The sequence below is a fragment of the Eulemur rufifrons genome, chromosome 16, assembly GCF_041146395.1.
Source record: "Eulemur rufifrons isolate Redbay chromosome 16, OSU_ERuf_1, whole genome shotgun sequence".
Lineage (NCBI taxonomy): Eukaryota > Metazoa > Chordata > Mammalia > Primates > Lemuridae > Eulemur > Eulemur rufifrons.
Window position 1 is genome coordinate 63,809,805 of NC_090998.1, and position 14,056 is coordinate 63,823,860.

General features: G+C 33.6%; 1 protein-coding gene across 1 annotated transcript in view; it reads left to right on the forward strand.

Annotated features, from left to right (window-relative positions):
* Positions 1-14,056, forward strand: part of METTL25 (methyltransferase like 25) — an 82,639-nt gene that overhangs the window by 22,253 nt on the left and 46,330 nt on the right. Inside the window, exon 5 of the mRNA XM_069490338.1 lies at positions 1,939-2,086. Coding sequence (XP_069346439.1) covers positions 1,939-2,086 — 148 coding nt within the window. The remainder of the gene's footprint in view (positions 1-1,938; positions 2,087-14,056) is intronic.

Sequence of the window (14,056 nt, forward strand, 5' to 3'; positions counted from 1 at the left end):
TAAAGGAGCTTCTAGAGAGCATTGGGCCAAACTCATTGTCTCGAAAAAGATAGCCTTTGGAGTTGTATTATTCTACCATTCTTATATTTTTTAAGAAATTCTTCTCCAAAGAAATGAATAAACAAAAGATACCAGAGTTCTTTGTAAATTTAACATTGTTTGATAGCTGACTAGTGTTTTGCCATTTTTAAAATGGGAGTTTTTTTTCCAGATATTTTTAGATTTGAGGAAACTGGTTAGTCCTTATTAATTGTTTTTCTTATTCATGAAATCAGTAATTAGATTATTCTTAACTTTCTCTTAGGGGTAAACAACTCCAATTACTTTAACTTAACTTTAAAACATATAAATGCTTAGTGTATATTGTTACTTTTTAATTTCCTCAAACTGTTGCTGAAAGTATATGATCAAAACTGTAAGATATGCTGGTAGAATGTTTCTTGTGTCCTATAGTGAATCAGCACTTTAATAACCAGAAGTAACCAATACCTCCTATTCCTCTCCCTACCCTTACCCAATACTTAAATATTTTACTGTTGGAATAATAAGATAATTACATATTTTTTTTCTCCTAACTTGTACGTGCTAATATTATTAAGTAATCCTATGTGATGAATACAATAAAGAATGAGATTGAATTTCCTTGTATTAACTTTAGGGAGAGCTAAACTAAGCTTAAAGAGAGAAATTTATACCTCTGTGCATGTATGCATTTGTATCTATTGTTTTTTTGTGTGTGGTGTGTACATTTAAATTAGGCTTTGGTTAATTAGAATAAACATTTTATAGGAGAATTTTTGTATAATATTTATGTTATAAAATTTATTTATTTATTTACTTATTTTTTTTTTGAGACAGAGTCTCACTTTGTTGCCCAGGCTAGAGTGAGTGCTGTGGCGTCAGCCTAGCTCACAGCAACCTCAAACTCCTGGGCTCAAGCAATCCTCCTGCCTCAGCCTCCCGAGTAGCTGGGACTACAGGCATGCGCCACTATGCGCCAATTTCTATATATATTTTTAGTTGTCCATATAATTTCTTTCTATTTTTAGTAGAGACGGGGTCTCGCTCTTGCTCAGGCTGGTTTCGAACTCCTGACCTTGAGCGATCCACCCGCCTTGGCCTCCCAGAGTGCTAGGATTACAGGCGTGAGCCACTGCGCCCGGCCATCTTATAAAATTTAGAACAAAAATTTTCATATTGAATCTTCAATAACATATTTGATACAATGAATAAACTAAGCTTTCTGGTGTTAGAATAGAAATGCCAACTTTACACTAGTTATATTTGTTTTTTAATAACAATTTTATAAGGTTTTTGATGGGCAATCTGTGAAGAAGTGAAATCAGCAAAAAAAATTGACTAGTATGGTCAAAGTGTGATATAAATGTGTCTCAAATTACAGGTTTGTCTTAGTAATGCATGCTACATTTGATTAGTCTAATCTTAACTTTGCCTAGTTAAGAAATATTAGTTGTAAAAGAAATCAGAGAAAATACAAATGAATAAATAACTGAAAACACTGAAAAAAACTCAAAAGTGATAAGAAATCACAGTCATTTTGCCTATAAAGGAAATAATTATTCATTATGAAAATTAAAAAATACAATACTTTCTAGGTGAAGTTTAATAATTATAAAAGGCTTTATATATTCTAATGGGCATTTAAATTCTTCTCCTGATGCCTGGTATGGTATCCTAGCTACTCAGGAGGCTGAAGTAGGATGATTGCTTGTGTCCAGAAATTTGAGGGTATGGTATATATGATTGTTCCTACAGATAGCCACTGCATTCCAGTCTGGGCAACATAGTAAGACCCTGATTCTAAAAATAAATTTTTTTTTTAATTTAAAAATTAAAATAAAATAAAATCTTTACCTGGATTGTTTTTTAATCTACCTTTTAATTGTCTAAGTTCACTTTTTCTTCTTGTCTTTAAAGGATTGTTTGATGGTGGGTCTACACACTTGTGGTGATCTTGCTCCAAACACCCTGCGAATATTTACTTCCAAGTCTGAAATCAAGGGAGTTTGCAGTGTAGGTTGTTGCTACCACCTCTTATCTGAAGAGTTTGAAAACCAAACTAAAGGTACAAAGTACCCCATATGTTATAATTTTTATTTATTTGATCATAATGGCTGTTTTCTATTTCTCGTCTGTTTTTTGGCCATTATCATGATTTGAATTAACACTTAAGATAACATCTGATTTTCTTGCAATTTTAATATTACAATATTATTGACATTTGATGCACCATCATCTATGTATTTTATTATAGTTTCTTTGGTCATAAAATGGTCTTAATGAGTGCTGAAGAATTTGCAAATATTTGAAAATGTTATGTTGTATGATTTTATAGAACAATTAAAAAATACTTGTGAAGTATACATTTAGTGAGATAATAAAGCTAATTTATTTTGTCATGAATTAGAGTTTCAAAGTTTACTTTTATTTCCAAAGCCTTCTTCATTTCTGAAAGAATATTGATATTTCTAAAGAAAGTTTTTACTATATTTTGAAGAGTCAGCATACTAGGATTTTAGAAAACTGCAAAACTGTGTGATTGCGTTAAAATGATAGTATCCAAACTATACTACCTGGATTGAGAAGGTGCCTGAGGAACAGAATACATAATAGTATCGCAGGATTTGTAGTAACCCCCAACCCTTCATTCAGAGTAGCTACTAAAATACCTGTTTAATCCATTTTATGTGTTAAATCTCTCTATAACATATGATTTCAAAAATCATTGGTTCAGATTAGATGGTTATTTAAACTATTAACAGTTTTCTTTTATTTTAGGTTAATAACATCTTTATCAGTGTCCAGCATCCCTTTCTAAGAATTTTAGGTTACAAACATTTAGATTACTATCCTTTTATATACATAAGGATAATATTAGTTGATCTTTTCTCAGTTTTAAAACCCAGTTGAATATGAAATTTTGGTTATTTTTCATTAGTCATGTCTAGGAGGTAGAAATTATATTTGTATATTTCTATTGGAATGAGCTGAGGTGAAACAGAAGCCACTCTTAGGACTGGCAAAGATTTATATGAAATAAAGTTAATCGAATTAGAATTATTTTATGTCAGAGTTTTGAAAATTTTATTTTAGGAATGATGCATAAAAGTAAAATTACGAATATATAGAGATAGAGCAAGGGAAAGCCAATTGGCAAAAAGTTAATAGTTTAATTTAGAAGGGGAATATGTGATTGTCATGCTATTATTGCCAAACTTATTTTCTCTCTCAGTACAAAAATTTTCAAGATAAAAATTAGGGGGGAAAATGAACCTAAAAACAGAAAAAAGGTATTTCTACTTAACTATATACTAAAATATTTACATTATTTTACAGTATTTTTATATCTTTCCTAAAATAAATGGAAAATACCCTTTAATGCAATCAGTTTTTTAAATATTAAATGTTTAATATTTTCGTTAATCAGCAACAGCATGTTAATGTAGGGAAGTGCTGCTTTTGGGGGTGTATTTTTTGGTTCTTAGTTCAAGAGTTTCCTTTTCTATAGGTACAATGAAATTCAGTTTAGTAATTAGCTCAATTTGGGGACAGGTGTAGGCCTTTTTTATGTATTTAAATTCAGAGATACTGCCCGACATTTTAAGATCTTTAATTTCAGCTGCCTGCTGCCTCCTGTTTCTTCATCATCATTGTCCCCAACAATGCCTTCCTGTTCCAAGGTGCCTCCCTTTCCTCTTTAGGCAAGTACCTTCTTAAGACTGCCATCTTTGGGTCCTGCTATAAGCTAGTAGCCATTGCTCTGTACCATCACGTCTCAGATGTAGTCTCAGTACTTCCCCACCAAGGATGGGATCCTCTCTTTTTGGTAGTGCACTCTACTCTCTGTCACAACCTTTTTTCTACAGTGCCACCTTATTCTCGATCTGGAGTAATCCCCAGAGCTCATTTTGCTGGTTTGGGATGTTTATTTCCTAACTTATATTTTAAATCAAAGTTTGTTGTGAGTTGTGAGTAACTTTCTCTCTCCTCTGCCTGGTTTTTGTCAAATATGTAAAGAGATTCGGATTTAGGTGACCATCATTATTTTGTGGTAACCAGGAAATATCGTTGGTGTACTCTTCATCAGGTATCTGTTTCTTCAATCCTGTTCTTAAAGGATTGTTCTTAAAGAAACTGCTTGCCAGATTTAAAAAAATTAAGAGATTGACTAGTTACTCCTTTGCCAATCCATTTTATATCAGTCTTCAGGTACCTTTTCTAACAGATTATTGCATTAAACTGTTAACAAGTATTCATTGACCATGTATTCTAACTAAAATGAATTTGAATAGGGCATATTAGATAGAGGCCCTTGAACAACGTGAAAGGAGAAGGAAGATTGGTGCCTCCACATATTCAGTCACTCCCATTTCTTTCCTTCCAGGGAAAGATTTACTAGATTGGTGAGCCTTGAGATTATAGATACTGGGTTTTATTGACTTTTGTATTTTCGGAACTAAGGACATTGACTCAAACATGATTGATGTAGATGTTTATATAATGTGTGTTGAAAACAAGTGACTAGGAATAGGGGAAAAAAAATCACTGTTTCCTACCTTGGCAGCTGTATTTCACACAATTAAGAGAGGTTATGATTGCATTGAACAAACATTTATTGAGCAGCTACTGGTTTTAAGATATTATACTTGGTACTGTATGTATAATAATGGGAAATGAGGGAGAGGCTCATAAAAAGTTAATTCTTTGGGAAAGAGATAAGAAACTGAAATAGGTGACAGAGTTCAGTGGAACAAATACTCATCAAATGCCAACTGTATTCCACTGTGCACTAAGTGGCGGTAATAAAGAAAATGTATGAGCTATCATCTTCACCCTCAAAGGATTTTTTTTAAAAAGCCCTCAATCGGCCGGGCGCGGTGGCTCATGCCTGTAATCCTAGCACTCTGGGAGGCCGAGGTGGGCGGATCGTTTGAGCTCAGGAGTTCGAGACCAGCCTGAGCAAGAGCGAGACCCCATCTCTACTAAAAATAGAAAGAAATTATATGGACAGCTAAAAATATATATAGAAAAAATTAGCCGGGCATGGTGGTGCATGCCTGTAGTCCCAGCTACTCGGGAGGCTGAGACAGGAGGATCGCTTGAGCCCAGGAGTTTGAGGTTGCTGTGAGCTAGGCTGACGCCACGGCACTCACTCTAGCCCGGGCAACAGAGTGAGACTCTGTCTCAAAAAAAAAAAAAAATAAAATAAAATAAAATAAAATAAAAAGCCCTCAATGCTAGGAGCCAGATAATCCTTCTTAGTAACTTAAAATTTCTTTGTAAAAATTATTTAGAATAGAAAATTCAGACAACATAGAAAAAAATGAAAATACAAAGTCCCTAGACTCATATTGATTTTTTGTGTATCTTTCCAGGAAAAGGTGTGCATACACACATAACACATTCTATATTCTTATATGTTTTGGGAAACAAATATATACACTGTTATTGCCTTACTATTATATTTATATAATATATTTTGATAATCTTTCCATCTCAGCACAGAGAATGTTGCTCTAGTCTTTTTAATGATTGCCAGGTATTTCATGTATTTTTTTCACTCCTAAATAGTTAATACTTAAAGCAATGGTATTCTTTTTTGAATAAACCAGAATTTAGTAAACAGATGATCAGTTCAATATAGAGTTTGGAGAGCACAAAACATGGTACCAATCTTCATCTGTTTTCTTATCCTCAAACATTAGTTTCAGAATAGGGTAGTAAGTGCTTTAAGACAGGATATTGTATCTGTCATCTTATAGCACAGTAGCATGTTATCTCAGCCTATGAGGATTTGAGGATATGTTCAGTTTGGTGATACCCAGGATGTCCTGAAAGATGAGTAAGAAGTTAATAAGACAAGGAAAGTGGGAAGAATATTGCAGGCAGAATAAATAAAGGCATGGAGAATGTTTGCAATTGTTTCCTTCTCTTTGACTTTTATAGTCACTATTTCTCTTTGTAACTGTCTTTTCTTTTGTTACTCTTCCTTATGTCTTTCTCAGAAACAATGATAATGATAATCCTAATGTTCATTTCATTGGGTAGAAAGGCACAATTTTTAGAACGAATGAGATTTCCTTTCTCATTTCAGTTTACTCTGTAAACTATTTCCCTAGGATCTCTTCCTGATTCGCTTAGTTTATTTACTTACTACTTGGTCATTCATAAAATAATCTTTGAGTCTTCTGGAGAAATTAGTTGAACAAAATAGCTCCAAATTTTTGCACACTAGAAATGGGAGTCGCTAAGGTAACAGATTCTCAAGCATCGGTCTTGGATCCTGTGTGAGTAGAGGCAGTTTCGTCTTTTCTTCTCTAGAGTGTAAGTTGCTGTTGTTCGCTGCGGGTTGGTAGGATGTGGCCCCAGGGTTCTTATAAGAAAGAGTGTTCAGAAGGCTTGTCAGAACAGTGACTGGCAACTACAAACTCTCATTGCCATAGTCAATTCGTGTAAAGGTCTTCCTGTCAAAAATATCTATCAAGAATCATTGATGTTACCAGGTAAACAATGCTAAGCTTCAGTGGGAAAAGCTAAAAGCAATATCGTTGTGTTATTTGCTTTCCTGATACATACTTGAAATGAACAGAAGGTTGAGAGTTTTGCTTGTCATGAGAACATGAGCAGGAGGAAATAGGACTGAGTGATATGATGAAATGGGTGGATACTTATGCAACATGAGTGCCCTCAAATACTTTGGAGGTCAAGAAAAAAGTTTGAAAGCCAAGAGATAAGAGAAATATGTAGAAAAATAAGTGATAGGAATAATAAAACAAACTTGGTTTATGTTACAGTTTTGCCTAGCCCTGGACTGCCATATTTTCTCCTCTCAAAAACCAGATGGAAAAGGTAACCTACTCCCTTTTCTCTTTCTCACATTCCATCTCCATTTTTCTCACCTTGTCTGTGCTGTAGTAAAACAGAGAAGATATGAACCATCCCTTATAATTTTTATATCACTGTTTCTTAACTCTAGCTGCCAGCCAATTCAAATATGACACTTTTAGTATATAGATGATGAGGGCCTGCCTCTGACCTTCTGAATAATAATCTGTAGGCTTAAGACTTGAATATAAGTATTTTTAAGAAGCTTCATATTTAATTCTGATGAACAGCATGGTTTAAAACCAGCTATTTATTATGGTTATGTAAGAAGACAAGCAGAATTCTGTAGGATGATTTGTATAAATTTGTTCAAGATTATTTATAGTTATTTCATCTTCTCCCATGTAGAGACTTAGGTGGGCTCTAGTCAAGTGCCAGTTTGTAGATCCAAACCAAAAGCTGAACTCAAAAGAGCCCAGGAGGGTACATTAAAGTCCACAATGTAGACAGCTGGAGTAACTAGCTCAAAACAAAGTCTTTGAAGTATAGAGCTCAGAGTAAACCTGAGAAAAACAAACATAGATCCAAGAGGGCAGGAAACTGGGTCATAAATAGAGAATGAAGTTAAGGCTTAGAGGTTAGACAAATTCAAGCGAAAAATCTACAATAAGGAAAGAGTGTCCAGGATAATTATTGATTAGCAAATATTGGTATGTGCAGTTGGATAGGTAAAGGCAGCCAGTGGCAAACAGAGTTTGTTCTGGACTATCTAGCAGAAACTATTTTGATAGATGGAATATGGATGTAGTCTTATTTTGTATGTACAATGTATAGTCCTAGTATTCCTTACTAAAATATAAATCTCCCACTATATAGCTTGATCATTGTATTAAAATAACTGACTTGAAAGGGATTTACATATACAAGGTTAGCATATTTCCTGTCATGTGTCAAACACTAAGTTCCCATGGAGTTATATCTCTGAATGGTCATATATGTGATGTGTTCCTCCCTCATATCTTAAACACCTGCCCCTCACCCTGACTTTATTTGCACAGCTGTTTTTAAGTTTGAATTGGGACAGTGTTATCCTTTGGGATATAAATTTCAGTTATTAATAGTCCAACATAGTATAGTAGATGTTCTGGTATATGTAGTGCAACTTTTTATGATGATATTTACTATGTAAACAATATGTGTTTTACATGACTATGTTTACCCAGTCTGATGTGGTAGACCATAGAGGTGGTCTGTCATGAATGTCAGTTTTCAAAAATACGTCAAAGCTCCATGAATACCAAATTTATATCATATGTTTCAAAAGCTGCTTTTAAATATTTTTACATTATAAGCCAGCAGCCTCTAGGAAAACAAGAAATACTAGTTTTATTGCAAGAAATAATAGTTTTATTGTAGTATTTTACAGAATATACATTTTCCCAAGCTTGACTAATGTTTTAGTATTTTGACCTAATATTGATTATCAATACTTCAATTATTGATTAAATTGAAGTATTCATATTATTTCTTCTACTAGAAGTTGGAGAGAGAACTTTTTTTTGTAATTCTTAGTATAACTTGATTGTTTTTCTCATAAATGTAGAAATAGGCTATAGGAAACACTACTGATTACCAATTCAGATTCACACATCTCTTCTTCCTTACTGTGGGAACCATGATTTTTTTCAGGAATCAGTTATCCCAGACATTGAGCCCTTTTATAGCCTCGGAAATAGGTGAATTTCAATGACTCTAAATTAATTATGGCAATTGTATTTATTAGAGAATGGATATGAGACACAGTTCTTACCAATAAGGCATGAGAGAGACTTACCTCCTAGGGATTTTTTCTTTTTCCCCTTAAAACTGAATATGAGACAGAGACATCATTTTTTTTTTTCTACCTCTGGATTTTGTCATCTGTATGTGTTTGTTTAGCCTAACAGTTATCTGTATCTGCCTATTATTAACTTAAAATGTATTCTTTTAGAAATCGGTCTAGCCTGAGGGATGAACCTTACTTTTACTATACATTTATATGATTATTTCAGAAGCTTGAGAGTACAGGAAGAATAGAGAAAAAGCAAGGACCCTAGAGAATCATGTCAGGTGGTTTCATAGAGCTTCTTCCCTGGCTTTAATAGGAGTCCCTACTAGGAGCAACCTTTGTCCTGACCAATTTGTGCTTGGTCTGCTCCTTCCTCCCCTCCTCCCAGCCTAGGACCGGGGAGTCTTCTAGTATTATTAGTGTACTCCAGATCTGCAGAGTCAAATGTCAAAGGTTTAACCCTTGAAAACCTACATCCTTAACTTCATGTTTACCTCCAGCCTTAATGTGATACAGGGTAAACAGATGATTCTTCCATTTATTTTTGTTTTCTTTTTTAACCAGTGGAGGGTTGCAAATCATCTTTTGGTGACATCTTTCAATATGGTGCTCTCATTCTGTATCAGAGAAATTTTTCAGGGGCGTATGATACCTACCCTAGTATAGATTGTTTCTCAATTTAGGTCACCCATTGGAATTTTAAAGAAGAAGACCATATACTTAGATAGTTGTTTTCACTGTTGTTGAGATTTAAAAATTGGTTCCATTGCTTTAAATTTAGAGGTCCTTCATTTAAAATCATATCTGAAGGTTAAGAAAAACATCTTGAGTGTATTGTTTGAAAATGTAACGTACTGTTTAAATAAACTTAAATTTCTAGACATTTCAGCTATTCAGTATATGGTATTAAAAACTGCTAAGACAACATTAACTAGTTAATATCAGCATTAAACCATGTATTATATGATATAGAAAGTTATGACTAATTTCTTGGTCAAGTAAATAGCAGTGAATTAATCCTATCATTACAACAATGCATACAATTGCTATCTTTTAGTAAATATCTAACAGTATTTTCTATCTCATAGAATATATGTTTTATTAAACAAGCCTGTTTATCTGTTATAGCCATTTAATGCTGGAAGTTTGGAGGATATTGAGTAATAAAGCATGGACTCTCTTTTCAAAACAACATGAATTTGTCTTCCATTTCCAGCAATGTAGGAGATGAGATTTTTCTGCAGGTTCCTCATGTTACAGTTTAGCTAGATCCTGGCTTAATTAGAATTTTTTTTTTTTTTTTTTAAGCATTGCTGAGTCTACAAAAAACAAGGGAAATCTCCATGGATCAAGAAAAATCAAAACCAAAAAATTAAAAGGAGAGAAAGGGAAGAGGGAGGAAGAGGAATTGAGATCAAAGCAAAGAACTGTGAGGTAGCAGACAGTGTTGTCCTGAGGCAAATGCTGGTCACATTAAGACCTAAAGACTAATATTGGGCCTCCCAATTAGTCGGGGAGCTGAACTTGAAAAGTTAAGCCATACCCTCAAATGAGACAAAGCAGTGTTCAGTCTATTCCGTGCATAAGCATGTTCAAATCCTTGTAGGGAAATTCTTCTCAAATTCAGGCCCTTGGAATGTTTACAGATTAAAATCTATCAAATATGAACTCAAAAAAAAAAAAAAAAACCAAATCACAAAATACATTGTCCTATGTATCCTAGCTGACCCCTCCTGTATTCAGGTAGAAATACGGAATACAATTTTTTTTTTTCCCCTTAAAAGCATTGAAATGCTGGAAAGATACTTAGTATTTCTTGGGTCAATACATGCAAGAATATTGTAGTCCACAAAGATAATGGAAATGCTGAAGCTACTGAAAGTATTTGTGAACCATGGAAAACTTGAGCTTTGGTTTCCTAGCACTGCAGGGGCTGTGGTACATACAATAAAAACTATGCTTAGGCAAACATAGAGAAGAGTCTCATAGGACACACTTTCATAATTTGAGACCACAAAGTGAGAACTAAAATTAGGGAAACAGTAGTAGGAATAGAGTAAATTAGAATTCAAGAAGCATTTAATATGGTTCAGAGGAGTAGGAGATAAAGGAGAAGGAATTATCAAATATTATTATCAGGTTTCTGTTTTGAGCAACTGGATTGGTGATGGTGCAACTTACATGATAGGAACACAAAGAAAGGACCACGTTTTGGGGGCAAAGCTTTAACAGGTTCACTTTGAGATTGCTTTGTGTGTCAGTAATCGTATTTTTAGATTATGGTAAGAATGAGGTGTCTCTGAGTGTCCCAGATCATGTGGAAGTACTCACCTTACTTCTTTAAAAGCAGCATTACAGCCTTAAGGCCTCTCTTTTATGTTATGGTTCAGTAAATAATACTACTGATTATAAGATAAATGTGGCATCTCCCACATTTTATAAACTATCTCTTAATATAGATATCGCATGTTTTGCTTACTAGAATTAAGATTTCATTAAATTGGCATGATAATAATGTCTATGTCCGGTTTTAATTTCTCCTTTATGTTTTGTTTTTATAGCCTAAATCACATAATTAGCTGCTGCTGCTTCTTCTTTTTTTTTTTTTTTCTATTTATTTTCTATTTGTGTGGGCCACATGTGCTCTGGGGAAAAGGAGATTGAGAAAGTTCAGGATAAGCTCTCCTGTAATGTAGGAGGCATGTGACTCCTAAAGAGTCACATCTTGGAAAGACAGAAGGTAGTTGTTAACCACACCTGTATCAGTTTTAAATACTTGTGGATGCAAATAATAGAAACTGCATCTAACAGTGGCATAAGCAATAAACTCATTTAAGTACCTCACGTAACCAAAAATTAGGAGGTAGCAGTTGTAGGGTTGGTTCACTGGCTCAGTTACACTGGGACACTAGGTTCGCATTTAGGGTTCCCTTTCAGGTATACAAGGTGATTGTTGAAGTTGTAAGCCTCTTGTCTTCATGAGAAGTAGGCATCTTTCTTTCTCCTTTTGTCAAAGAGGAAAAAAAATGTGTCCCCAAATTTCTTAGATTCACTTCATGCTTCATTGCCTAGACATGGGTCAACAGATAACTTCCAGCTGCAATGGAGTCTGAAAAAGTGAATATTTGACTTTTTCAGCCTCTATTGTGAGGCAGGCAAAGTAGAAAGGAGTAAGAATGACTGTAGAGTAGCCTGCTATTAATAACAGCCTGTTTTGTTTTGTTTTTTTCCTTCTCATTCCTCACCCCTCCTTTTCCTCCTCCTTTCTTCCCTGTCTCCTCTCTCTTTTGTGTTCTGTTTTTGGAGGTTGAAAGGAGTAACATGAGAGCACTAACTCTTTAAAAGGAGAAGTGGGGATAATTTCTTTGTACATTCTTGTGCTTTGGCATCCACCACATTATTTAATTATGGTCAGTTTAGTATTTATTTCTCAATAGACTCTGAGTTCCTTTAAGGCAAAAAGCTTATCTTTAATATTTTTCTTTAATGCCAAACACTCACTATAATGTGTGGTGTATAGCAAGCATTCAATAAAGGAATAACATGAAGTGAAATTATAAATTTTAAAAAAGTGATTTCAGCAATAGTTAAAACTAAAGAAGAAACAAAAGTATTTGATGAGACATTGAGAAGAAATAACTGTGTTGACATAAGTAGTTTGAGAATTCAAGATACTGGGCTGGCTTTGCCCTTCTTAGCAAAGATAAGAAACAGGCTAGAGAAGGTTCACATACCAGCGACTACTGGAGCAATGATGAAAAGCACAGTACCTGGTGAGACGGAGGTCTTATTTAACTGTAAATCTACATAAATTCAAATTCTTTTGTGATCATAAATTATAATTCTTCTCTTTGGTATTTCTTAAGAAAGGAATGAGAAGCTTCCAAATATTCACCTGTTAACTACAAAGGTTTTATTTCCTCTCCCAAAAATGTGATTTTTAGCCTCAAAGCATATGATAACCACAAATGTTATAAAACATGTTTATGGAAGTAAATTACATTTGTTCTCTTGATTATAGTAGTTGTTTTACATTTTTTTTGACTCAGACCCACATTAAGAAATGCATTTTACATCACTACCTAGTATACATAGAAATAAATAAAATTGGTACTTAAATTTTACAAAAAAGAACTTGTTACTCTTTTTTTTCTTTTTAGGTAATATTTGTTCTTTAATAGGTATTTAATCTTACAACACACAATGCATGCTGGCAGTTTTACTCTGTTCCTTTTTCTTAAATTTTGTAAAATGTTGGTCACAATCCACTAAATTGATTTCATGACCTATTAATGGGTTGTGGCCAGTGATGTGATGGTAAATGTCTGAATGAAAGTCCTAATGTATAGCATTTCCAGGTTGGCCAATTTCAAGCTACCAATCTGATGTCAGTAAATGTTAAATTGGCAAGAGATGCATACAGTCAGCTCTCTGGAGCCAGTAAGTGCTAGCTCTGCCACTCCACTGGCTATTACCTGCAATTTATAAAACATTGTTATATATTAATAAATATTTGTTATGACTAATTGAATTTGCTCATTTAAGCTGCAAATCACCTTATCTGTGTGCTGTGTTAAACATCTCAAACAGTATCTGGTTTATAGAAGATGCTGAATGTATATTTGTTTTAAAAAATGAGTTACTTTATTTTGACAAATATAAAAAAATATTTATGTCCTCCTAAGTTTGTTTCTTTTTCAGTCATTCAACTTTTCACATAAGGACTTCGTTTCTCAACAGAGTCTCGTAGAGCTTTCTCAGATTTGTAAACTTCTTATAAATTGAAGAGGAAATATTTTACTTACCTATCATGGTGCCCACTGCATTGCATGTTCATTACTAGAATTTTTTGTAAGAATTTTAGTATAAACTTTGAGAAAATACAGTTTTAAAATAAATTGTTTGATTGATTATGTTTCAAAATAATTTTTTGAAGAAAAGAAAGGTTTAAAAAACAATTATAAGTGATTATATTTCAAATTAATTCTTTCCAATGAGCTCTCTTTAAGCTTTCCCATAAATCATTAGTACTTGATCAAGACGCTGGAGATTGGGACATGAAAATTGTTTAGCAACTCCTAATTTAAAGCCTGAAATTACAAAAACATAAGATCTAAATAGTAACAACTACCTCAAGTATTGAGAATATCAATGAACATTTATTCAACATGGAATATTCTGAGATTCTGTAGACACTCAGCAAACTGTGTACCTACCCACTGCCCACTTTGCTAGATACTGGGGATATCTAAATGAAACAATTTAAAGAAATGTACAGTGTAATAGATTTTGTTACAAATAAGAAAAAACAGTTGTAATGTAGTGTGATAGGTGCTGTTAGAGTTATGTATACATTACATTGGAAGCATAGAGATAGTGATT